General features: G+C 49.6%; 8 protein-coding genes and 3 pseudogenes across 8 annotated transcripts; 6 read left to right on the top strand and 5 right to left on the bottom strand.

The window, feature by feature from the left end:
- Positions 1-534: 534 nt before the first annotated feature.
- Positions 535-1,508, top strand: SAPIO_CDS8257 (Uncharacterized protein; the record flags this gene model as incomplete). The annotated part of the gene is made up of 3 exons (XM_016789933.1): positions 535-614; positions 692-765; positions 841-1,508. 3 exons carry the CDS (start codon positions 535-537, stop codon positions 1,506-1,508), a joined length of 822 nt encoding a protein of 273 aa, XP_016640196.1.
- An 873-nt stretch (positions 1,509-2,381) lies between these two features.
- SAPIO_CDS8256 (Uncharacterized protein) lies at positions 2,382-3,431 on the bottom strand (the record flags this gene model as incomplete). Its single annotated transcript, XM_016789932.1, has 4 exons — positions 2,382-2,397; positions 2,462-2,612; positions 2,685-3,333; positions 3,393-3,431. The coding sequence occupies 4 exons, from the start codon at positions 3,429-3,431 to the stop codon at positions 2,382-2,384; spliced, it is 855 nt and encodes a 284-aa protein (XP_016640195.1).
- Positions 3,432-3,971: 540 nt separating this feature from the next.
- SAPIO_CDS8255 (uncharacterized protein) lies at positions 3,972-4,621 on the top strand (the record flags this gene model as incomplete). Its single annotated transcript, XM_016789931.1, has 2 exons — positions 3,972-4,234; positions 4,327-4,621. The coding sequence occupies 2 exons, from the start codon at positions 3,972-3,974 to the stop codon at positions 4,619-4,621; spliced, it is 558 nt and encodes a 185-aa protein (XP_016640194.1).
- Positions 4,622-5,928: 1,307 nt separating this feature from the next.
- Positions 5,929-8,083, top strand: SAPIO_CDS8254 (Uncharacterized protein; the record flags this gene model as incomplete). The annotated part of the gene is made up of 6 exons (XM_016789930.1): positions 5,929-6,040; positions 6,110-6,183; positions 6,235-6,314; positions 6,394-7,525; positions 7,605-7,659; positions 7,728-8,083. The coding sequence occupies 6 exons, from the start codon at positions 5,929-5,931 to the stop codon at positions 8,081-8,083; spliced, it is 1,809 nt and encodes a 602-aa protein (XP_016640193.1).
- Positions 8,084-12,568: 4,485 nt separating this feature from the next.
- SAPIO_CDS8253 lies at positions 12,569-12,976 on the bottom strand (annotated as a pseudogene; the record flags this gene model as incomplete).
- A 1,839-nt stretch (positions 12,977-14,815) lies between these two features.
- Positions 14,816-16,016, top strand: SAPIO_CDS8252 (Uncharacterized protein; the record flags this gene model as incomplete). The annotated part of the gene is made up of 3 exons (XM_016789929.1): positions 14,816-15,739; positions 15,803-15,808; positions 15,876-16,016. 3 exons carry the CDS (start codon positions 14,816-14,818, stop codon positions 16,014-16,016), a joined length of 1,071 nt encoding a protein of 356 aa, XP_016640192.1.
- A 1,221-nt stretch (positions 16,017-17,237) lies between these two features.
- Positions 17,238-18,192, top strand: SAPIO_CDS8251 (uncharacterized protein; the record flags this gene model as incomplete). Its single annotated transcript, XM_016789928.1, has 2 exons — positions 17,238-17,244; positions 17,303-18,192. 2 exons carry the CDS (start codon positions 17,238-17,240, stop codon positions 18,190-18,192), a joined length of 897 nt encoding a protein of 298 aa, XP_016640191.1.
- Positions 18,193-19,460: 1,268 nt separating this feature from the next.
- SAPIO_CDS8250 lies at positions 19,461-21,086 on the bottom strand (annotated as a pseudogene; the record flags this gene model as incomplete).
- Positions 21,087-22,889: 1,803 nt separating this feature from the next.
- Positions 22,890-23,765, bottom strand: SAPIO_CDS8249 (uncharacterized protein; the record flags this gene model as incomplete). Its single annotated transcript, XM_016789927.1, has 2 exons — positions 22,890-23,403; positions 23,620-23,765. 2 exons carry the CDS (start codon positions 23,763-23,765, stop codon positions 22,890-22,892), a joined length of 660 nt encoding a protein of 219 aa, XP_016640190.1.
- Positions 23,766-24,382: 617 nt separating this feature from the next.
- On the top strand, positions 24,383-24,996 carry SAPIO_CDS8248 (uncharacterized protein; the record flags this gene model as incomplete). Its single annotated transcript, XM_016789926.1, has 3 exons — positions 24,383-24,534; positions 24,822-24,889; positions 24,971-24,996. The coding sequence occupies 3 exons, from the start codon at positions 24,383-24,385 to the stop codon at positions 24,994-24,996; spliced, it is 246 nt and encodes an 81-aa protein (XP_016640189.1).
- Positions 24,997-25,070: 74 nt separating this feature from the next.
- Positions 25,071-26,372, bottom strand: SAPIO_CDS8247 (annotated as a pseudogene; the record flags this gene model as incomplete).
- Positions 26,373-27,562: the final 1,190 nt, after the last annotated feature.

Raw genomic sequence — 27,562 nt, 5'->3', positions numbered from 1 at the left:
CTTGACGCGCACTTGTCTCTTTTGAGATTGAGCCAAGTCGGAGCCGAATTGATCAATAACCGGAATTTAGGTAGTAAGGACCTGGTCGGTATCAATCTAATGTTCCAGAATTGCCTCCGCTTTGCCTTGTCCTGGGCCTCGATATCGAGGAGTTGACGGCAATCCGGCGGATTTGAGACATTATGAGGGAGCCCAAAGTCGGTGTGGTGGTTCGACAGGTTTTAATTCGTGCCACAAGATCTCATGATGATCAGATTCGTCGTTGGGCCAAGCCGTCGCCAGTTGTCAAATGTAACAAGTACCATTGAGTACCTCGTACCATTCGATATCCCCAAACTACATGTGACTGTGACTAATTGGCACATCCTCGGCATCGTCGGATCCTCCTGCCTAGATTCAACATCAACTTCATTCTTTCATGTCAACGCCGCCTCTTGGCGATCTATGCATCTAATATACGCTGCATTCGATAGCATCCGTGGACAAGCTCGTGCGAGTTGCTGACAGCCGAGCCTCAGAAGGCACTAGTACAATATGGGCCATCATAATCGTCACTTCGCTGGTGATCCACACTCCTTGACAGGGGCCTGGAGCCCGCCGACTAGCGCTGCAAAGTGGGTAGTCGATCCTCCTGTTCTTTTGGTTCTTCGGAATCTGCGTCTTTGTACCACCTTGCTAACTAATGAGTTAGCTTCTGCGAGGAGGATTATGCTCTAACTCGTTATATCGCTGAGTTCATCAACACACTTACCAACTTCACCTATGGTATGCAGAGAAACCGAGCACACGAGAAACAGAATGCCTTCGGTCATTTGCCGGGTCACTAACTCTGCCCGCCAGTATTTCTTGCTCTTAAATACATGTACGGCCCAGGAAGTCGGGGACTTCTCAAACCCAACTATGACTTTATGTCTGTATCCCTTTTGATTCTTGGCATTTGCTCCTTCCTCTACCACGCCTCCCTCCGCCAATACCTCCAATTTGCCGACGACCTTTCCATGCTCCTTCTGGGCTCGTCGATGCTCCACGGCCTGTTATCAGTCAGGCAAACACCCGCGCGGATACGGAGAAACGCCGTTCTGCTCGCCATCGTCACGGCTGGCTTTTCAGCATTCTATGTCCGGTCCGGCAAGATCATCTACCATGTTCTGGCATTTGCTACGCAGATGGCCGCGATTGGACTGCGCAGTTTATACCTGTTTTATTGGCTAGACCCGAGCCAAAAGTTCCCCCAGGACAAAATCCGAGATTGGAAAGTGAGACAATGGCAGTCCATCCTCATCGCTCTCTTTGGCTATTTGATCTGGAATATCGATCTCGAATTCTGCGCGGAGCTCCGGACTCTTCGAGCTCAAATCGGTTTGCCGTGGGCTTGGCTCCTTGAACTCCACGGATGGTGGCACGTTTTGACAGCCATTGGCGCCGATCGTTTCATGAAGATTGTGAGGGAGATGGACGCTGAGGAGCGGCTTGGGAAGGGAAAGGCGGTGGCTAAGAAGGCAGCGTAGGCATGGGAATATTTGGGACTCCATTGTGTTCTGTCGGTGGATCGATTGGTAACTTTACGAGTATGCACACTGTCAATATGGAATATAGAGTATGTGATATTATGCATCCAACCTGGTCGGTTTCTCGACTCTGGATTCAAGTGACCGTTTTTTGGATTTTGATTACGCCGTAGGTCGGCCATGCCCCGAAGATATGTATCCCAAAAATGAGACGGCTTGCCATTGAAAAGAACAGCATAGGAGCTAGGCTCGATGCTTAGCCACACCCTCCCTATACTTTCGCGTTCACAAACGTCCCAGCTGACATTGATAAGGTGATCGGGAAGGGTAACGACACCAGCGAGGAAGAAGTTGCTGGTGCCTACTTAGTACATAGGGAAGATTCGACTGGGAAGGGAATACTAGCTTCCTCAACCAAGATTATTCGGTATCTCTGTATCTTACATGTTTATCATGACGCGAGCCTCTCCGAGAATCCGGGTCATTGTGCAGAATTGTTGTAAATTTCTTCGGGCAACACGAGGCGCCCATGTAATGACAGGTGCACGTCACGATCTCGGGTCTTTGATTAATAAATGTAGGATCATCGTGCATTTGTGGCGACTTGTCTGGGGAGGGCAGGGGGGACCAAGACTTCTAGTCACGCTTGGCCGTTGTCGCTACAGGACTCAACAACGCGAAAATTGGTTGAAATTCTGCGACTATCTACTATGTACTAAGGGACATGCTGTATGTATATGAGTTTATCTGCAGCATATTCAGGACAAAACATATTCTACACCTTCCTTCGTTCTACTTAAGAAAAATTGTATGATGGGCTTGAGATGCTTCGACGGAAAGGACCAAAACCAATGTGGATAGCCCTTGTATTCGTCAAACTTGTTCGGCACTCTGTGGATTCGATATTGTTAGGCAAGCCGTGGGTCATGCAGAAACGGGGAAGATCTACATACCCAGCATCATGGAGTGCCTTCTTGAGAAGACGACCGTCATCTCTCAGGGTGTCTCTATCGCAGATGGCAATGTAGGTCTTTGGTAGATCCTTTATCCTCGCATGTAATAGCGGCGAAACATATGGATCAGTCGGTGGTGCGCCGTAAGCATCTATTTGTGTTTAGATAGCGGATCAGTCCATGCGGTCTTGCGCACTCATGTTGTACCTAGTGGGAAACCCACCGAAGAATGCCCTCATTGCCGAACTTGTGTTGATGTTTAAGTCAGCGTTCTCGTCATAAGCTGTGTGCGATGACTTCAACTCTTGCGGACAGGCATCTGGGTGAATAGTAACGGGAGCAAGAGCCACAACGCCCTTCACTGAGTGCCCCAGCCCATCATCAATCAACTTGAGAGCGACTGCTAGCGAAAGACAGCCACCAGCGGAACCGCCAATGGTGAAAATCTTCCCAGGAGTGGTGTTCAAGTAAGCCGAGTTCTCCATAATCCAGTGATATGCAATCAAGCAGTCGTCCAAGGCAGCTGGGTACTTGTGCTTCGGTGCAAGGCGGTAGTCCACTGACACGAGGACAAGACCGGTATCCTTTGCCACTGTCCGGGCAAATCCATCTTCTGATTCTAGATCACCGAATACCCAGCCTCCGCCGTGAATGAACAATCCTGCTGGCTTTCCGCCGGTGTAACTGGGCGGAGTGTAGATTCTGACGGTAAGGTCTGGAGAGAGCTTTCTATCTTCCGTTTTCACCGAAAGGTCAGGCGCAGGAAACGTAAGCTTGGAGGCCAGGACTTCCCCGAGCTCATTATAGCCTCTGACGAGGTCATCCACCGTTGGGCCATAGAGTGCTGGTCTGCGGCCAAGCTCTATCTCAAACTGAGAAAGACAAATAAATTAGCATGCAACCTTTGCGATTTGAGACCTTCAAAACACACCTCCTGCCAGGCCGGTGCAAATATCCCAGTGTCTGCCATATTTTCCTGGAACTGGATATCAGCAGTTTTTCGTATGAGAGTTTATAGTATGAGAGAGTTTACAAAGAATCGCTGTCGAGATCATAAATGCGCTGGCGTCGTGGTTATGTTTATTATAAAATAACCACTGGTGAGGTTTAATCTTCCATCACCATGCTAACGTCGGGAAAGCCCACAACGACCCACGGGGCTGGTCCGACCGGACCGGAAGAAGGGGAATTCATTTCCCCCACGAGGGGGTGCACGGATTCGTTATTTGGTCTAAGGAGCCTGAGGTGAGTGACCCGGCAGATGAATACGGTAGCAGATATCTAATCACATGTTCCACGGCGCAGGCGGGGAAGATCATGCGAGTATCTTTTGATGAATGCAAGCTTAAGTGCGTTTTGTATGCGCGCCGATGAGGGGGACTCTTATAAAACTTGGAGTCTGCAGGCTCACACACACCTTTACACCTTACACTCTACCACTCTATTATCAGTGACCTCTCTTCTCTACGTGCCTTTTCAATATCTCTTACTCTGCCAAATATTTGAGACAATGTCCGGTGCACTGGCTGGAAGAGTAGCTGTTGTCACCGGCAGCTCGTCTGGAATTGGTCAGGCCATCGCACTGGCATTCCACCGCGAAGGGTGTAAAGTCGTCTGTGCCGACTTGAGACCCCAGGGCGAGGGCTGGTCAACAGATGAAACCATCACCAAGGACGGGGGTGACGCGCTGTTCTGTAAGACGGACGTGAGCCAGGCCACTGACGTGGAGGCGGCGGTTAAAGCAGCCGTGAATAGATACGGCCGCCTCGACATGTAGGTTGCAGACTCCGAGTCATCTGAGATGTTCTAACCCTCAATCTGAGATGGCGTTTTTGCTCTTTTCCTTTAACACCATGTCTTCAAAGATTCGTCAACAATGCTGGATGCGCACCTGAAGTTCTTCGGCCCGCACCCGTCTGGGAAACCGAGATATCGATGTGGGATCGTACGCACTCTGTCAATTCACGTGGCATCTTCCTCGGTACCAAGTACGCCGCTGGCCAGATGGTTAAGCAAGAGCCACTCAGCAACGGTAGCAGAGGCCGCATCATCAATATTGCTAGCATAATGGGACTTCGGGGGACTGCTAAATCTGGTATAGTCATTCATCCTGCCCAAGTGGCCCGAGAGGGGGGAACTGCAAAGACCGCGATGTCCTGACCGCTGACGCGTTTCCGGGCCCAGTGAGCTATGTTGCCTCAAAACATAGCGTCTGTGGCTTAACGAAATCCGCTGCCCTGGATTGTGCCCCGCATGGAGTCCAGGTGAACGCGGTTTGCCCAGGCTGTGAGTTTTCTTGACTCTTCCCGCATTTAATCCCGAGTTTGGCTCGCAGTTTCTAATGCTCGACCGTAGATGTTGATACTCCTCTTATTCACAGCGCGGGATTCATGATGGATCAGGCGGTGAAGGCAGGATTAGTGGCAAGACATCCTCTTGGTGGCCTTGGTGCGTCCGAGGACATCGCTTCGGTGGTCCTGTTCCTGGCCAGCGATAAGAGTTCATGGATCACGGGTGCCACGATTCCTGTGGATGGCGGTTACACTTGTCAATAAACAATAGTTTGAGCTCTTACAGCAGTGGATGTACCCATGCCGTCACGAACATGTACTGTACATCTCTACAAATATCGAGTATCAAGGCTTCGCTAGATACATATCGTCTCTCAGTCTCGCATGCATTGTGCCTTCATTGACGAGTCATGCGTAGCTCACTCGTCTCCTGCGTGGGGACGGGCACTAGCATCAAGAAAGCCCACATGCCTACACTCACCGCTAACACTCACGGCATGCATAATATTCTCGATGCAGAATGCCGGGTTAGGACCTCGTGACGGGTTTGTGGTTGATGTCGGGGAATCCCACATAGCCGCCACTCACCCACATAGCCAAATGTCTCGCGTAGCATCTCTCTTGTAACTGTTTCTCGTGAATCTTTTCACAAATAGCAGGCCAAATCGGTTGGGATAGCCGGCAACACACTTTCGAAAAAGCCTAAAAGTACCGATAGAGCAGCCGACGAAACAATCATAATAATCACTAAGCCATCTAGTGAAACGGAACTCGAAAGGCGAAGTTCCCTTAGCCCACGATATCTGCCCCGGTTGCCCGCACACCTAGCTAACACAGCCACTGGGTTGCGGCAAACCCCCCAACGACCGGGATTCCCCATACTTACCTGGACTACATGGCAAGCTAACATGTCTTCTTAGGTCGGGAAATCCCACAAGGACCAGGATTCGCCAAACTTCGCCTATCTTTAGTAGGTACAAATGAGTTATATGCAGATGATATTGCGGTGAAGTTGCCGTTTCTTATATGCACCCCCCCAAACAATGGAATGGTATATAATACCAGGAAGCAGAAGTAAACAGTGGCATTCTTTATATCAAATCGACATATTCAGTGCAAGCACACTCCGGAAGGCATATATTCGTGTGTGAGTAGGAGACTCGCTCATTCGTTATCATGGCGCCAGGAATATTCGAAAATGCTTCTGTGAATGGTGGTGGGACTGATGAGCGGACGGCGGCTGGAAGTGAACGTTACAACGTCGAGGACATTGTGCTTCATGATCCGCGTGAGTTTGAGCCTTTTAAGTTTCTGCTTTTCTTCATTTTCTGCGTTTGGTTGCTGACTGAATGGACAGAACAGAAGAGGTTGCGTATCGCAATGATTGGAGGTGGAGTCAGTGGAATTATGATGGCTTACAAGGTTCAGAAGGTAGGTGTATGCATGACAATGGCATAAGCAAGCTGACAGAATATGGCATAGCATATGAAAAACTTTGACTTGGTGATTTATGAGATGAATGAAGAGATTGGTGGGACATGGTTGCTAAATCGTTATCCTGGGTACGTTCGCATCGGCCTCAACCGTCTTCTATCTTGATCTTTCGGATCGTACAGCTTAGAAAGTTACTCACTGTTTCAGTGCCGCCTGTGACATTCCCTCCCACGCATACACCTACAACTTCGCCCTCAATCCGGACTGGCCGGCTTTTTTCTCCTCCTCTGCTGAGATTTGGGCGTACCTAGACCGTGTTTGCAACACCTTTGGCCTCCGTCAATACATGCGATTTTCCTCGGAGGTTATCCGCGCGGAATGGCAGGAGACAGCTTCGAGATGGAGGATTTGGGTCCGGCAAACCTTGGCCGATGGGCAAGTTCAGGAGTTCACTGACGAATGCGAGGTGCTCCTCCATGCAACCGGCGTGCTGAACAACTTCAAATGGCCGGACATCAGAGGCTTTGAGAAATTCAACGGCAAGATGATCCACACTGCCCGCTGGCCCCAAGACTACCAGCAGGACACCTGGAAGGGGGAGAAGGTAGCCGTCATCGGCTCTGGGGCCTCTAGCATCCAAACCGTGCCAACCATGCAACCCCACGTGGCGCACATGGACGTCTTTGTGCGAACGCCTATCTGGTTCGTCAACATCGCCGGCGACACGGGTGACAACAGGCCCTACACGCTAAAGCAGCAGAAAAGCTTCCACGAGAATCCAGAGTCCCTCGTGCAGCATGCCAAGAACCTTGAGGATGTGGTGAACGCAGGGTGGATGTCTTTTGTCAAGGGCTCTGACATGCAGAAGGAACTTAAGCAGTACTACACGGAGCGGACAGCCGGGATTATCAAAGATCCTGTACTCCTCGAGAAAATGATTCCGAAGTGGTCGGTTGGCTGTCGGCGCATTACTCCTGGAGATGCATACATGAGGGCGATCCAGGAGCCAAACGTGCAGGTACATTTCACCGAGGTGGTCGAGATTACCGAGACCGGACTGAAGGGGAAGAATGGCATCGAAGTGACGGCCGATACGATTGTCTGTGCGACAGGCTTTGATACCAGCTTCCGGCCTGCATTCCCGATCCTGGGAAGGAATGGGGTAGATTTGGCCAAGAAGTGGAAGAAGACCCCGGAGGCGTATCTGGGGTTGGCCGTCCCGGATATGCCAAACTTCTTTACTTTTATTGGACCCGCGTGGCCGATTGGCAATGGTTCCGTCATGGGCCCGTTGCAGGCGGTAGGAGATTATGTTATCCAGTTCTTAAAGAAGTTCCAGGTGAGTCCAACATCTCGGGCTGTGGCCGTGACATTGCTTTCTGGAATAGAGACTAATGATCAATATCATGATTCATTAGGTCGAAAAGATAAAGGCCTTTGAACCTAAGCAAGACGTCACTGATCAATTTAACGGTATATCCACCCTGTTCTTAGGATTAACATGGAATTCACGCAGTCTAATATCCTTTTCTCTCTTCTAGAGCATGTTCAAGAATTCATGCCACGCACAGTCTGGGCGGACGATTGTCGATCATGGTATAAAGACAACGAGACCAACCGGGTCAACGCACTCTGGCCGGGTGGCTCGTTACACTACATTGATGCCATCAAAACACCGCGCTTCGAGGACTTCAACTATACCTACAGCAGCGTGAACATGTTTGCTTACCTCGGCAATGGCAAGCCGCGCGTGCTGGACATACCAGATGGGGATAAGAGTCCCTATTTGGCGCTGGAGAATATCGATGAGAAGTGGCTCCGCACCAACATTGCTGTCAAGGTTGAGGAGAGTCAGATTAAGGGGACTCCCTTGGAGGCGGGCCAGGCTACGGGTTGAGGTCAAGGTACAGCACCCTGTCTAGTGGATGTATCTATTTTCAGACGTATACATGTAAAACGTTGTCGAGCCAAAACCTAAATATTCTCACTGACATGGACAGGTTAACCTCTGTAAGAACGGTGTTTTAGAACCCTACGTCTTGGTGAGTGGACAGACAGAAGGTTCCGACTCATCATTCGTTCATCATTTACCAGTGCATGTCGCCTGGTAATTATGAGATTCTCAAGCATATCTCATTGGTGGCCTCTTCCTCTCAAGGGCCGAGATCACCCGTCCCGCCGGCGTTCCAGACAGTATGGATCCTGGGCGCCTCCGGTCAGTGTTGATTTCAACAAGCGGATGCGACAGATCGCCGCACACACAGGTCGGCGTAGTTTCGTTTCAATTGGAGCAGTGTGAGAACAATCTGTCGTTCAATGTGGATTCCCTAGAATTTGATTTCTTGGACGAGTGGCAGATTGGGTAACTGTATTTTACTGGCCGGTGTTAACATGGGCCTCTCAAGAACAGGCGGCATCGAGGCGCATGCGTTATCGGGGCAATGTTAAGGGATGAGAATCTATTAACACACAGAGCTTGTCGATTCGTCCTTTCCCCTCTGCAACTTTCCCGTTGTTCGGTTGCAATAATACAACCTGGGCCATTGCAAGAGCTATATTGTTCGCTTGAGACTAAGATGAGAAATATATAGCTCGGTAGCTCAAGTCTAACTTACCTGGGTCTTCTATCTATAAGGAATTAAAAGGGAAAGAAGAAAATAATAGTAAAAGAAAGTAACCTATCTTTCCTATAATACCAAATCCGTACTTTACATACTTTCTATCCATCTCTAAAACTCCCGCACCGGTGTTCCATTACCTGACCTGTGACGGCACAGAGAGAATTTGACCAAGTCCAAACGCTTTCTACGCACAAGAGATCGGACTTGATACAAATCTACGGAGAAAAGGGATAGACAGAGCAACAGCAAGAACAATTCGACACGACCACGCCGTCCCCTCTCTAGCTCACCCCTTTACAATTGCCCAAGTAATGCTGACGACGATCGGCATTAACCTCTAAAATCTTGATATATGAAGCTTTTTGCTTCACCAGCAGTCAACAAGGCACAGTAAATTTAGACAGTGTTATGGCTATTTTCGCCCTGTTCGGATGAAGTATTCGGCATTAATGTTGCAGAAGCTTGGTTTTCATGGAACTTTCTCTCTTTTCTTTCGAACATTCTGATTTCCTGAATCTTCTTCCGCCCCAGCCCCTTCTTCCATTTCACCAACATTGCGCAAGGGACCACATTCGCCGGCAATTTGCCACTTTCCTGCCTGATACCTTAGGTTCCAATGCTACCCCGGATTCGACAGTTGCTAGCTCCCACCGAGGAGTCTAACACTTTGAACTGACAAACTCCAAACCCCTCAACGTCTTTGGTAGGACAACTGCTAATATCAGTCATTTTACGGCGTGCATCTTGATATATACGCCTTGCGGATTGTGAAACGTTCTGGTTTTTTTTTTTGACGCCGTCCAATGTCGTCAAGATACGCCTGTTCTGCATGCTCGCGCACCTTCTCGGACAAGAGTCACATGCGGAGACATGAGGCCACTCGTGAGTGCGGCAGTTCCGAGGAAGAAACCTGTGTTAGCTAAGAAATATCCAGATTCTGGTCTTCGACCCTTTCAATGCCCCGTCTGTGGCAGCTCCTTTGCCAGATCGTATGCATTGTCCGGTTTCTCTTGGTTCAGGCCAGGAAGGGAGCTAATTCTGCTTTAGTGACGTAGCTAACCGGCATGTAAAGACATGCATGAAGCGCGCGGGTCGCCAGTTAGAAGCGGGGGGAAAATTTGGCCGAAGGAGGAAGGCCTGCGACCACTGCGCTCAAAAGAAGAAGGCCTGCGATGAAGTGAAACCATGCCTTACCTGCCAACTCGACGGTGTATCATGCACTTCGGAACGCCTGTCTAGCGTGGAAGCATCCAAGTTCGATGACGAGGTAGACATGTCATGCATTCCCAGCAACGACTCTGGGCTCGAGAAAATACCGATAAACTTTCTACTCAATTTTACAAGCCCTGGTAACGAGACAAGGCCGGATTTCAGCCGGGCGGTGGACGCTGCCGCATCCTTACCCGAGGATCCCGTGTTGACTGATCCATGCCATTCTGGGTACGTCCCCGAACTATGGCCAGACGTAGAGGCCTGGTTTGGGACAGACCCCGGATTTTCTACATTATTTTCCTTCAACCCTTGGTTTGATGACGGCAGCGGTCTTGAGTCTTCAGGATTCGGTGGCAATGTCACCTTACCAGTGGCGTCCTCTTCACTGTTGCTTGAGAAAAGAGCAGGCGAGATACGCGAGCAACTTCTCGGGTTTCATACACGGAGGGGACGTTTCCAGTCAGAAAGCGCTACGGACATGACTGAATTGCTCGAGAAGACCTTCACAGCCGTTGATATCCATGACGCCACTGAAGACTTTTTCAGCCGCTTTCACATACATTTCCCAATCATCCACAAGCCGACTTTCTGCTTACAGAATGTTTCCTTGTATCTCTTGTTGGCGGTATTCCAGATTGGAGCAATTCAGCTAGCACCGAAGGATCTTTATTACTCGGCAGAGGAATGCGTTGACATAGTTGAGGATTTTATTTTCGATGCGGAAGAATTCAAGCTCCTCAGTAATGGAGACTTGAGTCTCATGGAAGCGCAACCCTCACAAACCCTGGAAGTTCTTCAGGCCGCGAGTCTAATAATTGCTTTGGGAGCCACTGGAACGAGCCAAAAGCTTCGCCAGATGCGGAGCCGCCGATTCCCTTTGTTGGTACTGGCTATTCGAACTCTTGGACTGACCTCGACCACAAACAACTACCATGCCGCCTCGGGGCCGCCAGCAGATGTCTGGCGCGCATTTGTAGCAAGTGAAACTCGGATTCGGTAAGGACATGAAGGAGTCGCCTCTTTCTCACAAATATCTGTACTTGCCGAGACTAGCAAACTGACAGCGATACAGACTTGGATCTTTCGTGTATATCCTTGACACCCACTTTACCATATTTTATTGCTCTCCTCCCCGTTTCACCATAATCGAGATGAGTGGTCATTTACCTTGCTATGATCATCTATTTGAAGCGAAGGACGAGGTCGAATTTGCCCAAATTGCCGCGGGCCAGAACGGAACTCGATCATTATCGGTATACGCCTGTACAAACCTGCTCCTGGGGGGTTCTCCGGTGGAAATTGACGATCCACGAGTCAGCGACTTGTCGGTGTTCGACATGTTTCTCATTATATCTGGTATGATTTGGCCCTCTGGCAGGTCGCCCGTCGAACCTAGGCTAACACCGTCGCTGCAGCATTACACTGCTTAATATTCGCTGCGCAAACAAATTTGACCATTGAAGACAGCTTCGGCCGCTTCGAACGGGCTCTGTCGCGGTGGAAAAAGATATGGGAGAAGCACATCGAACAAGGGCCCCAAGGATCACATAAGCACAAAAGTTTCATGAGAACGGCCGCTGAACTATGGTGGCTGGCGCAACTGTATCTCCGACGACGGGATAAGAAGAACATCGATTTCGGAAGCAGGGACGAATTATATACACTGCTCAGAAACTGCTAGTGAGCTCGAAGACATGGGACCTGTCGTGCAGAGTTATTCTTCAAACTCCGGTCTACCTGTCCGGTTACGACGTTTAGTCTCTACGGCTGGTGCAGGTGCCGATGTCAGCGACTGCAAGCTATATTTAACTCATGAGTACCTCTGCTTTTTGGAATAGGAGATTTCAGTACCTCAGCCAATGCAGGGTCGAGGCCGAAGGGGAAGATTTTGATGACTTGTCTAGAAACAAAACGGGTCTATTAGGTCCTCCTCCTCAGAGAAAAGCCAGCAGTAGTTAAGATCATGTCTATTCCGGCGCGTTAGGCTACGGAGGAAGTTATGAACATAGATAAAGAAGATGCCAAACAATGAGGATAGGTAGTATTAGCCTTGCGGAATATCAACGAGCCACATATATTCAGAGAAAAGGGTTTTCACGCCTGAGTATCCGCATACGCACGATCCGTAGATGAGATAATTGGGAGACAGAATACCTTGTTACCGCAAGTGAGCATGGCAGCGAGTTTAGCAGCATAGCTAGAAATAAAAAGCGCCGTTAGTGTAAGTGTCTACCACCGTGGCTGGGCGTTTCCCAACAGCCTTCTCTTCACTTGTTACTTTGTACAAATACATCTGAGAGGTCTTCGTAATTTCCTTCTCTCAGGGAATACAGCCATTCGAATTGATGGGATCACCAGAACATCTCCAAAGGGGAAAAAAAAAAAAAGGTCACATGGGACGACTCTCCGCAGCGAATTTCAGCTCGGAGTAAGACCAGATATGATAGATGTTATATTGAGACTAGGCCTTTATGCTACTCTATCCATTGAAATATTCCAAGAAGCCGTCGAGGCAGATGTGGCTGTCAGTCTGCGGTGCGACCTCGCTATTACAGACCCTTGCTGCCTAAAGTCGGCCATAAGACGATCAACTTCTTAACTGTCTTCGTGTCCGGATCCAGGTCGTATGAAGTCAGGATACGATACACAGCCTCCTCGTCCTTCTTGAGTGGGCCAACAATGTAGTCGGGAATGTCGCGATCCGCCTTCAACACGGCATCGATCTCGACAAGAATCTTATTGCCGTCATGGGCTAGATGGATGATGTCCATGCGCTCTGTGACACCGTCGTGCGCCATTTTCAGAGACTCGAGCATTGCGTTGCGGCCCTTGAAGACGTGGCCCTGAGCGCAGACATCCATGTCGGGATGGTAGTACTTGGCTATGAGGTTGTAGTCGCCGTTCGGGACTTTGCTAATCTCGTTGTATTCTCTGATGTATTCGCGGTAGTCATCCATTTTTGAAGGCGCTAGAGCGGAGTGGTTAGCCTCTTGTCTGGATGGACTGACCACTTCTCTCTCTGTTCGGGTCTCACTTACTGCAATGGGATGCGATCGAAGAGGTTCGAGTTCAGTGGCGGTGATGCTGACCTACGCCAATCACGTTGTAGCGCGGCGTCTTCGAATGAGCTTGTCTTCCAGGAAACCAACCTCGCAGTGTACTCGGTATACTCGGTAATATATAATCATCACAAAGTGGGGCTATTGGACAGAATATGTGCTCCCTTTTTTGTGGAGATTACTCTGGGCAACTCTGCGACGAAAGTGCGTCCCCGAAACCTTTCTGATATTACACTATTTGGGGATCCGGCACAACAGTTCGGCAGATCCACCGAGCCCATTCGGCAATGGGTGTCTGTGCTGAAGGTGCTTTCCGTTGCATACTTATCATGAAGCTATCATCTTGACCGTTAACTTCGGTGTCATGCGGGTCTTGTGCCTGGTGGCGAGGCCGGATCTCGGTTACGAGACCCCGGAACGAAATAGTGTACGTTTCACTGGGAAGTTGAGAGACGCTAACGTTAACCTTAGCTTGTGGAGAGCGAGTGGAGCCCACATGGTCGGGGGAGCCCACATAGTCGCGAAAGCCCATATCATCGGGGAAAGTAGAGCCCCATCGCTGGAGAATCTTACACAGCCAGCAGATAGAGGAATTTTTTCAATCTGTGGTTTTGTGACTTTGTGAGATGCACGAGTCCCTGGACGGAAAGTCCCACATGGAGGTGGATAGGGACAGCTGCACAGTTATTCCATGCAGGTTGTTACGAAACAGCAAAAGGCGGAGGGAGACGAGACGGAAACGATGGATTTCTGGATTTCAAGTCTCGCACGCAAATGCTCTGCAGCTGTCCGTTGCGGATTTGCCGGACACATACCGGAGATAAGTTTCCCATCTACGAAGTACCCCTATACAGTCTTGAGGAATGGATGGGCTGGAAAGGAGTGGGGACACAATCGACAAGGATGGAGCCCTATGCAGTACAGTAGCTCTGTAGGTCCATATAATACTCGTCTAGCGAAACACTCAAATGGATATCAGTGGTAGCTGCGAGGTGGCAACAAAGGCTTATTCTCTCAATCCCCGTCGGTTGACACTTTTCCGATAGAGGACTAGTACCTTGCTGTGGACGCAGATGCGACTATTTATGGGTTGTAATCTCCGCCGCATTTAGAGGTCTTGCACAGTCTATCAACTTCCTCAAAATCACTCTCCTGAACTTTCTACGAGCCTCCTCTTACGCGAAGATGCATTCGGTCCCAGAGACAGAGCCCTTGGTTTGCTTCGGGATATCCGACGACAAAGAACCGATATGCGTCAACAAACAAGGCGCAGTAGGTATCGCCTTGGGCGGCCTTCTCTTGGCGTGGTTCCTCTGGAACTGGGCGGCAACAGTCCGCTTTAATCGCAAGTATAAGTTGCCCCCGCGTGTCCCAGGCCTGCCAATTATCGGGAATACGTTGCAATTGCCTTCACAGCATCAAGGCCCTGTTGCGTCCAAGCTAGCAGAAAAATATGGTGAAATGTGAGGCCCCCTTTGCTTCCCAGAGGCGATCGATCGGTGTGCATGTGCGTGCCAGATGAACTGACACCGGGGAACTGACAGGTTTACAATGAATATTGGAGGACGGGACTGGGTATTTTTGAATTCTTCGCGAGTGGTGAATGACTTGCTCGAACGCCGCTCAGCTATATACTGCTCCCGCCCTCCCTTCCCGATGGTACAAGAGATCATGAGTCGAAATAGCCGTATTGTCCTGATGGGTCACTCCCAGCGGTGGCGATCGCTTCGCAAGACCATGCACCAGATCCTGAGCGCGAGGCAACTCAATGCATTCCGACCCTTCCAGGACCTCGAGTCCAAGCATCTGCTGTACGAGTACCTGCATAAGCCCGACAAGTGGTACCTAGCCAACAGCCGCTACTCGAACTCGGTCATCATGAGCATCGTCTTTGGCATCCGCTCGGATATGGATAATCCACGCCTCGCGGCTCTGAACACTTCCATGGAGAAGTTCATCAAAAACATACAACCGGGCGTCAACATAGTCGACGTCTTCCCGGCCCTGGCCAAGCTCCCAACGTTCCTACAATGGTGGTGGCGTCGTGGAAATCAGATCTACGAGGAGACAAGGAGCGTGTGCGCGCTGGAGCTGCAAATGCTGAAGGAACGCAAGGCGGCTGGCAAACAGCGACCGTGCTTTGCAACCGACCTGCTCGAAAAGAGCAAGGAGCTGGAGGCTTGGGGCGAGACTCAGACGCTGTACGTCTTCGGCACACTCATGGAGGCCGGCACTGACACCACGAGAGTCTCAATCGCGCAGGCCGTTGCGGCCATGGCCGCCTATCCGGACTGGGTGGATCGTGCCCGTAAGGAGCTTGACGAGATATGTGGACACAGCGCCGAGAGGCTGCCCGGGTTCGAGGACCGTCAGAATATGCCATACATGAACGCCGTGACCAAGGAGATCTTCCGCTGGCGACCTATCATCACGGAGATTGGCGTGCCTACCACACTCACAAAGGACGACGAATACGAGGGCTACCGTTTCCCGGCCGGCACCGACTTTATGTGGAACGCGTGGCACATCTGTCTGAACCCGGAGGAGTACGAACAGCCGGAGCGCTTCTGGCCGGAGCGCTTCCTTAACGAGGATCTGGAAAAACCCCTCAAGGGCCACTGGAGCTTTGGCACTGGTCGCCGTGTCTGCGTCGGCTGGCAAGTGGGTGACTCGAATGTGTGGCTCGCAGTCTCACGTCTGCTATATTGCTTCAACATATCCCAGGTAGAGGTGAGCTAGCGAAAACCTGCGCTTCGGGCTTTAATGAGATTATCTAATCGTTCGTTTTCTTCTGCAGGACGATCCAATCGACACCATGAATATTTCTCAGATGGACTGGGACAAGGCGCCGTTCAAGGTGAAGATTGTGCCGCGTAGCGACAAGCATGCCGACCTTGTTGAGCGACTAGGCTCGGAAGCTGCCAATACCATGTACTAAAGCATAGCCTCCTTTCCTTTCCCTATATGGCATTGTGGCGAGGCAGATGATGGACTGCACGGCTGCTGAAAATTTCATAGAATCTATTATTTACTGGACGCAAAACTTTCTAAGGGGTCTGTCTTCGTGAATGAGCCGTAAGTACCACTGACACGCCTTGTATCTGCAAAAATTGAGAAACATAGCGTCCTACAGGATTCTGTAGCCGTATCTTTACTAGGGAGATGTGCTTTGTCACTGTAACGAGCATGGGAAATGTTAGAACCTTATCAAAGTAGAGGTTTGAATCTCCGCGCAGGGTCATCTACTCCCTGACTTTCGACATGCGGCCTAGGAATCGTCTCCCCTCTCCACAATCAGCTTGAGGCACCAGTGTTTGACGAAAAGTCACGCAAAGAAATGACACTCCCAATGTACTTCGTAATCTAATCATCTAAAAAGCTTCCCCGAAGGGTTGGAAAAGTAATCCACTTGGTGCGTCAATGTCATATGTGTGACGGTCGGTGACATCGAGGAAGCCGAATCCAGTGCCGTAGCCCGGTTCATCATCCGGAAAGCAGATGAGGGTGTTGGTGTTGGCATCGAAGACAACTTCACCCACAATATAGGTGGATAGTGAGATAGAAATGTACACTATAATTAGGATTAGTCTATATGTTGGTAGCGAATGTGGCAAATGAAGTTCGGCAAATGATGAACGCGTGAAAGGTGGAGCATTGGCGACGGGAAAGCCCACACCACCCGTCTCCCGTTCTCTCCGGCTTATGCAAAGGAGGCGCGGAGAGCCGGGGATTGTTAGAGATCCGTGACGTGGTATTCCAAAGTGGCGGATCTGGGGTCGGAAGAGCCAATGTCGGACAATCCCACATAGATGGCCTTCACCCACATGGTGCCAAAGCAACACACATACCATTGCAAAGGAGCAAAACGTCCATGTCGGGCATTACAGGAGTTCCATATGGGCTGTAGTCTAGATGTAATGTCGGCTCACAAGCCCGTTTGTGGGGTACCCATCACCCCATAGAGGTGTCTGACAATTCAAGTCGTAAGGACCATGATTGGTGTATGTTTTCGTCGTCTTCACTCATAGCCGAAGTACAAATTTGCTGCAGTTCCTTGATACCCAGCGTATTCCGATATTTTACTTCGTAGATTTTGCGAGGCGAGCCTGCAATACAACTTACAAATAGAACGCCCAACGACCTCAGAGACATCAGAGCCATGGCAGGTAACGATTTCTTTTCCTAAATCTACAAGACCTCTGGAGTCTGACTTTCGTCAAACAGCCACGGAAAGAGAGTTGACCTCTCCACAAATTGCCTTCGCAGGCAATAAGTACAAGTGGATCGACGCATATATTGAGACACTGGATCCAGAGACCCAATACAACGAAATCGTCCGGACAGTCACCCTATTCCGCGCGACCGAGCTCCTAACAAACATCGACTACGTCACAAACTCGATCTTGGTCATCCAAGAACCCAAAGGCGGAGAGGCGATGTTCTGCACGGGGAAAACTACAACCCATAAGCAAAAGCGGTTCGTAGATACCATGGCCATGTTTCGAATGTGGTTTCTCAACGGTACTGGGAGTGAAAAATTGAACGAGTCCGTCGGTCGGCTTAATAATCTTCACATGTCGATTGCCAAGAACGTTCCGGGCAACTTCGATGGTGATGATGACTTCATTATTGCGACCTGCCGCATGGGTATATCAAACCATCTGTTTCAGAAGCGACTTGGCTTTCCGGGGTTCGATGATCAGATGAAGACTGCTTGGTACAACTTCTGTGCAGGTGTGATCCGGATGGTAGAGAAGGAGAGTGGACCGGTCAAAGGTTTCCCGACAAGCTTCAATGGAATGGTCGAGTTCAATGACAACTTCAATAACCAGAACTGGACGCCATCGATGCACAGCCAGCATGTCGCCCACATGCTAGTTGAGCAGTTCGTGGAACGCTGGTCACCGATACATGCCACCGACTTCATCTTCCGGCAGATCATCCTCACGTTTCTCCCTGAGTCCATAATCAAGCTTCATAAACTCGGACAGCGTCGACCTTGGCTTGAGATGTTCATCGTCTTCTACTTCCAGGTCAAGTTGCTGATGATCTTTTTGCTCCCTGATCCGAGGGAGCCGACGTTCGCCGCGAGGTGGCCGAACAGAGGAAAATGACTCTAACGTCGCTAGAACGGAAGGGATTTTGTTTTTTCGGGGGATCGTCAAGAGCGAGGTTACTGGCTCGACTTGTAAATAGCTGCGCTGCCTTAAGATTGGTCCTTTCAGGCCTACTATAACTCTCTAGGATCTTATTTATGTGTTTGGGTTTCCTCCTAGTGAAGGCTCTTCCAACTACGGTCTCGGCGTCACAATAAGACAACCGGCCATTTAATCTAGGCCCAGTGTTGACTTAGTTATTAGGGTTTATCCACTACATAGCACCCCACCGTTTCCATACACTGTTCCAGCTCTACCTCAGTGGCGCGCTCAAACTAGACAGTTATTATTTTTTACGAGGGAAGGCTTCAACGTAGCGGGAACTATGGGGAATAAAGAATATCGTACTAAAATGAAGTATATACCATGGCCTAACTGAGACCTAGTCACGAGGAAGGGTACTAGCAGAATAATAATGATGAGCTAGAAATGGAATGATTATGCGGATAGTGACGGGGGCTTCCCTCCTCTAATTCTCTCTGCCTGTGAGATACGACCATAGGCTTTGCACAATGGCATAGAGAAAATCCTTCGATACCTCGGTTCTACGAAATACATGTTGGAGGAACGACCCAACCAGACGTTCAAGACAACCGCTAAACAAGCATCTGAAACGCCTTCTTCACTATTGACTCTCGCGTGCGATGTTTACTCCATGTACAACCTGAACTCATCTGGAATGCGATTTCGTGGACAAACGGGAGACTCGGGTGGTGACGGGATGAGATGTTTCTTCTTTGCGGGTGCTTTGGAAACCATGGAAAATCTTGCCGCAGCCAAGTGGATCATGGGTTGAGGGAAATAAAGGAAAAAGAAGGGCAGGGTGAGCTACGTTGGAGTCCGGCCGTCCCCATTTTCTTTTGACTTCATCTCTCGACCCTACTTGCACACGGATTTTTATTTTCTTATCTTTTACGGTTCCTCATACAATGTTCGTACTCTAGCTTATACCACACGCGGCACACCAAGAGCAGAGAAGCAAAAGGAGTTATGATGGTTGTTTTGTGGGTTGGGGGGGGGGGGGGGGGGGCAACCTTCGGGTTTCGACGTTATGATTAACATGCGGAGGAGGACCACGCATAGGCCTTGACGGCTACATGAGTCTCAAAGGAAAAAAAAAAAAAAAAGTAACAGGAACAAATAAAGTTGAATCCGTCAGATCCAAAACCTTGGTCATTTTATGGTATCTTCTATCTGAGGTGGTGGGTCAGGCACATATATGGATCTCAAGAATTCCCGGCACCTTTTATAAGGACTAGATTGTTCTTGCTAGCAGCATTATGCTTGCAAACATCCTTTCCTCTAAACGCCAATTCGAAGAAGGAGTAGAGCTCTACAAAGCTGTAGGCAAGAATGGTCGGGAACATCAAGATCCAATGCAACAGGCCTCTTGTAACCCCCCGAAGACCCTTGTTGTAATTGTTGTTGCTATCGCCGGGCACAGGCAGGTTCCAACGGACGAGAATGGTGACAATGAGTAAAAACGCGTATTGGGTTCCCAAGAAGATGAAGCAGATGGTTGAAAAAAGAGAATCGCCGATGAAGAGTCGATCATGCTCGGCAGCAACCATGTTGATGAGCTGAACAATGATGGGAGAAATCACAGAGAAGATGGCGCTGGCGCAGAGAACGAGGCCATAGTAGATGAAGAAGCGAGTGGCCCAGCTGATGGACAGATAGAGCGAAGGCATTCGGTAGGTCTTGACAATGAAGTAGTGGAAGACTTCGCCGGCGCCAATGGTCCATCGGCGAACCTGAAGGGCCCATTCGCGGATTTCATCTGCGTAGTTGGCACCAGAGGTCGGACCGTTGATGGAAATGAGATTCAAAGGCCGGATGCGGATTTCTCGTCGTGTGATGATGGTGTAGCGAATCAAGGCAATAATATCCTCCATCTGATAGGCCGGATGGGTAAAGGCGCCCTCCTCCAACAACTTGACACTGAGAGAGTAATGAGACATGGGGTTGATGTTCCAGGGAATCAAAACACCCATGAAGAAAAAGGTACGCAAAACACCGGTAATGTCGACAAAGAAGGGCATGGAGTCGCGCTTGTAGATGATGATGGATTGCCAGATGGAGGAGTGGCGGTCGGCCAAATCTAGCTTGGAGTATTCGGTTTCCAGCTCCAGCATGTATTCGGGATCGAAAACGGCGTCGCAGTCGCAGTTGGTAAAGATGTGTTCGTATTTCTCATAGTTGTAGTCGACATCTTGACGGAGGATCTGTAGGCCTTGGCGACAGGCGTAGTTCATGTTGGAGCACTTGCCGCTGATTTCGCCAGGAATGCCCGAGGGGTGGAAGGTGACGATGAGACGGAGGAATTTGCTGTCGTACTTTGCGTAGACTTCATCGCGTTTGGCTTCCTTGTCAGGTGTACGGCATTCCATGCCTATAATGACGGAGAGGCGGGATTTGGCATCTTTTTGCTGCATGAGAGAGTCCAAGGTGGTTTGCAGTACGCTCATGGGTTCCTTGTACAAGGTCATGGCAACTATGTGACGAATGGTTGAGTAGTCGTTGGCCGTGGCGTCGGCCGATTCGACATCTTGGGCTTTTGTGGTCTTGAGCTTGTTTCGGCTGTTGATGGCTAGTGTTCGACGAATGGCGCAAATGGTGGCTATCAGCCAGATGAGTTGGAAAAGACCGATCACGATTATGATGACGACGTTGGTTGCTTGGTTGACATAGGGAACAAGAGGCATCCATATTGGAAATAGAAGAAAGGTGAAGATTATTAGGAGAAATAATAGGTTCCAGCGGACATAGCGGTTGGCTGCTTCTAGCTTTGCAGCGTTGATGCCACTGTCTAGGCTGTCGAGAGATGAGGAGGATGGTAATGATGAAGGCATATTTGGGGGAATTTCTCTCACGAATCAATGAAGGAAATTCTCTCTACAAGGAGAAAACGAACGTATGAATCATGACAACACCTCTAACCGAGTATTAAAAAGACTTCATCTGAATAATACAATTCTTGAGGGCAGTTTGGGGGGAGGTTCTTCTTTTTTTTGTATACGGAGTCAGTTCCCTTCGTGGACCACTCTCTTTCTCGGATACCAAGGCCAAGACCCAGAGATAACAATAGAATATGGCATCATGGATTCAGGACGGAGTATTTCGTTAGTTGATGCACGTACGAAGACATGTAGAGTAAGATGAGGCAAAAAGCCGCCAGCCACATTGAAGATATCGCAAGGGTACTAACGACTAGCTGGGCCTACTACTGCGTACTCGCTACTTGGATATGGACCATAATATCGCATCTTGAAACCAAGTGAGGCTAGTGAGCGGCTGGGTTTTCCAAAGTAAATAAAAGCAAGGATTCCAAATAGGGGAGAGAGTTATTTGACCCAACAACTGCAGTGCTCCATAATTCAGCTGGCTAACTGTCAATAGTACTTGGACAAAAGAAGGAAGATAAATATTGACTAGTCTAGTCTCCTATTTTATTGGATTGCCCATGATTCTGGGACTGTTTCTTCCAGCACATTGGCTCCTCCGTGGTCCGTGCGGCTACAGAGAAACCTTATCGCGAAGAAAGCTTGTTCTCGCCGCTTTTGAAGTCTACGCCTCAGGCGTGCTGTCTAAATTTTCGGACACTACCAATATACGGAAACCGATCCCTTCTAATACATATGCAATGCTAGGGGTTCTAGAGGTCGCGAGAATCCAAATCTTGTCCATGGTACATGCTACATGCTACGTTGTCAAATTTTGCGGCTGACTTATTGGAGTCTGGTATGCAAAGTTCCAACCTCGCCAAACCTTATGCCGCTTCCCCTTTTTGCCTCTTGGTTTTTTTTATGCATGCTCGAATACTGCACTGTACAAATTGTTTTCTATCCGTTCAAGTTTATGTACTCCGTATTGATTTAAGTATTGATGTAAGGATGGGGCATTTGTGGCATAACCGGTACTCTTTGAGAGACCTCCATCTTTTTTCGTCTGGTATTAAGTGGCTCATGAACTTCACTAACCCGACGTCGGATTTATCGATTTTCCCCTCTTTAGCATCGCGAAAAGTGAGCTCTTCACAATCATTGCCCTAAGTAGGCGATAGTATAGCGTACAGAGGAGCTTTGTAGTCGAGGAACGCCTCTAACTTGCATGTCCTGACGTTGATTAGGTGGCCTTCCAGATAATCTGAATCGGTAGGGGTCGGGTAGAGGGTCGGGTAGGAAAGGAAGAAACTCGACAGCTGTGTTCGTATCCGCCGCGATTGGTGTCGGTTGGAGGGCTGTGATTATCTAGTCGGTAAATGCTGCGCTGTCGGGAAGGGTTATTCAGCTGTAAAATACGGCGGTAAAAAACCTCGAGAAGGCTGGCATTATCCTCGTGAACTGGAAGTATAAGCACAGACATACGGCTAGCGGAACTATAGCTGCTCACAGAGCAGCTAAAGAAAGGGTCCCGCTCATATCTGGGGAAGTTGGTCGGGCTTGACCTACGCATGACTGCAAGGCAAGTTAACCATCTAGAATATTAGAGTATTATATATAATAAAGGTTTATAATCTGAGTTTCCTCGGAGTACTTCTCCAGACCCGGATCAGACCCACCCCCAAAACCGAATAACCTGAATGACCTGAGTGAAATGAAGCGCTGTATACCAACATATGACTCGACGACACCAGAGAGGGTTACTCGGCCTCACTACCCTTCTCGTATCATTTGTTCTTCTACGCGTTCCCGCTCGGCCCTCTTGACCCTCTTCGTCGTCCGATAACAGCAGTAACAGCACGTTGCACAAGACAATAGGCCCGCAAAGCCGAGGATGGGTAAGCCAATCAGGAGGAAGTTTTTGAGAGACTGAGACCACTCACGGCGGTAGCTGGGGTGTGCGAGGCACGCTCCCGTAGCCTCCGTGCCCGGTACCCAGGTCCCGATTGTTGGTCCGTCTTCTTCCGCCCCAGTGCAAGTCAGGGTGGGAGGTGCTGGCGAGAGAGTGGAGGCATCAGAAGATGCCCAGGAGATTTGCCAGGCAGCCTGGACCAGCATACCGTTGACGAACGACCGGCGAGTTTCGGTGGTCACTCCTGTCGTCGTCTCGGCTGCCGTTGTTGAGGCATCGGTGATGGTTACGGTAGGAGGAGCTTCCTTGAAGCAGGCCGGACTCGTGATACCTTCGATGTTAAGATCATTGATCGGCCACCCTCGGGTGTACCCACTAGATAAAGATCCATATTAGCCTTCCACATGTACTTGAAAATCTTGGCCGGCCATAAAATCCACTAACCTTGGACAACAAAGAGCTGTCGATATAGTTGAGGCGGTGATTGATAGGTCATATGCCGTCCAGCCGCTTGGACACACGGCCGGACTGAACTGGAATCTGCTCTCCTTCGGCCTGAGATCCCAGCTCGAAGGTTGGCAAGCTGAGAACCTGTCATTGGATTGGTCCGCCGCCAGAATGGTAACAGTGGTAGCCTGGTGATCGTTCCACCAAAAATCAGTTACCACACTCGTCGTAATGAAGGGAATGTCGGTGCATGACGGCGCAAACTCGAATGGTGTCGTTAGGGTTGTCATTCTGACAGTCGGTATCACCAAGACATCAATATGACCAGATGTAGCTGCAAGATGTTTCTTTCAAAACATCAGAGACTAGGGGAAGAATGTAAGCCATGGACGGCAGGACTGGAAAGGAGAAGACGCGCAGGAGTCACGGTTAAGTAGGGCGTAGATAGGGCAAGTACACGGTGTTTGCATTGATAATACAATCAATAATCGACCAGGATGTGCGCCTGTGCTACCGCAAGCCATTTAACCGCAGTGCAAATTCATCCGTACTTCGTGCTTGACGTCTCGGTCCAGCTGGGGCAGGGTTGAAAATACGAGATAAGACGCTGAGGTCTGAGACGCAAAAGGACCATGCCGTGTGGCGTGGAAAACGGCTGATAATTTAAATCACCGGGACTGTTGCCGGGTATGTTAGGCGAGAGAGTGTCCGCAGCGTGGCTTGCGACCAACATCTTAGTTGGACATTTAATACATGACAAGTGTGTCTATCAACTTCCTTGATAATATTGGCAGGTATGCTGCTTGGATTGTATCACGAAGAAGTATGAAACTGTATGCTGGCCCAGGTGTAACCAAGAAAGGCATCCAAAAACGCCTGCGTTAGCAACTGTGGGCAGGATATCAAGATGAATTCAGACCCGCCTGCTTTCGATCGTATCGGATACTACGAGTCATTCAACTTCGAACGCGATCGCCTGCGTTTGCCGGCTAAGAATGCCAATACCGTCAGGAGCTGCACGCAGATCCAAAGGGCTTTTGATGAGATTGACCCAAAGATGTAAGCTTGCTATTAAAAATCCCAAGAGCCAATGGATAGATTTAAGCACTAAATCTTAAACACATCGAATCGTTTGGTGGGTGGGCATACTCGGCGGGGCCGGCTACGTTTAATATTGTCTGACAGGCATTGTCTTATTTTTGGGGGTTAGCGGTATTGATGGTATCGATATCGACTTGGAGTATCCTGGTGCAGTATTTTACTTTCCGCCATCTTACTTCAACCTCTCTTGGTGATGTTGGAGAGAGGACCCTGATATCTTGGTTGACGGAAACCCTATCGAGCAGAAGGCCCAAGGGCAATGGCGATGCTTACCTGCGCTTCCTTACAACACTGGAAGGAAAGGTGGACAAGGGTAAGTTGATATTTCTGGTATTTCTAGTATTATTTATGGAGTATAAGCACATATTCAACGTCCCACCCAACCTGCCAACAGATTCGCAACATGATCGGCATCCCTAGCGCTGGATAGATAGCAACAACAGAAGTACATCAAGCGAGAAATAAGGATTTATGGAACATAACGGTCACCTAGACTAGGTGGGCGAAGCAGAAACCTTCTGCATCAGCGGAGCCACTGAACAGGATGCGGCAGCGGCATTCGTTTCTGTCCACGGATCAATGAGATTTGTCAGGTCTGACCCTGACTCCTGGCTTTTACTCGTGTCTTCGAGGAGGGATTCCTGAAATCCGAAAATGACAGCAAGCAGTGGAAGATCGAAGGCTGGGGAGTTGCTGAATAGTTCCTTTGTGATCAGGGCTAGGAGTGCAATGGAGGAGAAGTTGAAGAGGTTGGAGCATATGAGTAGAGAGAGCACCCATGACGCAACAAGATAGATACGCGGTTGGATTCTGGCGCCTCCGTAGCACACCAGATCAAAGAGAGTAGGGTTTGAGAATTCGCCCCAGCGTTTAGCCCTCTCCTCGTGGCAGTCGAGAGTCTCCGACTTCTCGCTATTTCGTAGGTTATTTAGCTTGTACTCCCAAAAGGGCTTCAACATGCCGTCATCTCCGTATGGTTCCAGAATGCAGAACGTCCTCCACCTGCGAGCAACCTCGCGGGCTAGATCCTCGGTAACATTGAAATACTCTTCGTGGGTCTTTCCACATGAGCATTTGAACTGGTGCTGTAGGTGAGCGAGTTCAGCCTGCACCAGCTTTTCCATTCGGGAATATAGGCGGATGGGCCGATCTTCGGGAAAGTACTTTTCGCGAACATCTGAGTGCCGACATTCCCGAGATATCCTGCCGCTTCTCTTATCTGTGCCGTTCTTCGTAGATCCGATTTTGAGTAGTGAAATGGTTTTCTTTTTCCGTTCCGGCGGGGTTCGGATGGGGTCACCGGCCGCGTTTGTTTCATAGACCTCATCATCATCGTCATCTTCCTTGGGAGCGTTAACCATTGCCTCGAAGATGTAGTTTTGGCCCAAAGTATTAGATTTATCCGTTTTTGAGAGCGGGCGTTTTAGAACATCCTTGATTCTGTTGTCGATGTCGCCGGGCTTCTTGTACTGCCGTTGAGTCGTTGGGGTCTGGTTGCGAGATTGTGAAGGTGCTGGTGGTGATACTGATGACCCATTTGCGCCATGGGGACTTGGCCGTCTTGCGCCAGTATTAGGCTCGTTTCGGTGCATCGAACCATCAGATTTCCTTCTTCTTTCAGCATTGCTTGTGCCTTTGCTAATTCGGTTGCATGGAGGAGTGACGATGATGCATGTAGGGTCGTCTTCTGGTTCGGGACTCCGCGTGGATCGTTTTTTCCGTGAGGGCACTGGTTGGGGCTGAGATTTCGGATCTTCGGGTGGGAGTTGCTCGGAAGGGATCGTCACGGAGTTCATTGTACGCCCCCCAGTAAATTCGGGTACACCGTCTGCGACCGATATTAGATCAGTAGAAGCTTGAATATTTTCCAATCTTCTCCGATTTCTCTGCTCGCAAGGGGACGGTTCGCGCGAACGAACAAAGACTGGATCGGGGTGCAAGCTGCAAGGGGATCCTGTGGATCTCCTGAAACTTCGCCGCTGATGTCTCGGCCGAGCTGGGCCAGGACCATCGGACGAAACTGATGTGCTCGAAGGTGCCTCCATGATAACGAGGATAGATTATAGTATGGATATCGCTAGAAGAAGTGAGCTGGGACGGACTTGTCGGATGTGGACCCGCCCAAAAATGCGAGGCCTCTGGGGGGATATATGATATATGCTACCTTTGATGAGGGATGTGGGGGAGGCCGCTTGCGTGACCATCTCCGGCCAACACCAAGAGCCAACATCACGAACCAACATGCATTCACCCACTCACCCGAGACGTGCAGAGGTGTGGGACCCTTAACACCAGCCTCCCCCTTTGGAAATGCAGCTGGCCTTTTTGAGCGTCGCAAAGCACCATCAATGCCCCTCGCTTCACAGTACAGCCACAAAAAACCGGTCATGCATCTCATTTTGCAATCTACGATTCCAGAACAAAATCCCTCTCAAAATGCACGTTTCATGCACCAAAAGAACCAACAATTAGAGGCGGTGTTGGTATGATCTGCAGCTTGCGCCCGTCCCGCGAACTCGACAAAAATAGCACGCAGGAAAGACTGCATTTTCTACATTTTCAGCTAGCGGCCTCCAAGCGACGAACGATTGATGTGGGATGAGGTGCAAGTGTCGGGCGCTTTCGGGTTGAGGAAGACAGGAGGGACAGTCTCACGCCAAGTACGCGGTGATGTTGCATACCCAAATCTCGCTCATTCAACTGGCGAGCCTCCATCGTCGCAAACCATCAATTTCTCCGTGCTGTTCACAGCTTTGCTATTGAAGACTTCGTTTCCAGTAATGTGGCGTTCCTCTCCCGCGACCAGTAGCGAATGTCTGTGCTGTCCTGTTTTTGTAAATGTGGGTTGACATAAGCTCGGGGGATCTTAAATTCTTAAATCGGGGAAGACTTCGTAAGCAATGCATTCAAGCACCAGCATGCACAGATAACACCCTTGGCCAGTAAAGATCAAATATCCAAGCTTCAACCACTTGTCTACTCTGAT

Source organism: Scedosporium apiospermum (genome assembly GCF_000732125.1).
Source record: "Scedosporium apiospermum strain IHEM 14462 chromosome Unknown SEQ_SAPIO_0121, whole genome shotgun sequence".
In the NCBI taxonomy this organism is placed as follows: Eukaryota; Fungi; Ascomycota; class Sordariomycetes; order Microascales; family Microascaceae; genus Scedosporium; species Scedosporium apiospermum.
The sequence above is the reverse complement of the archived record's forward strand: the minus strand, read 5'-3'. Positions and strand labels throughout refer to the sequence as shown.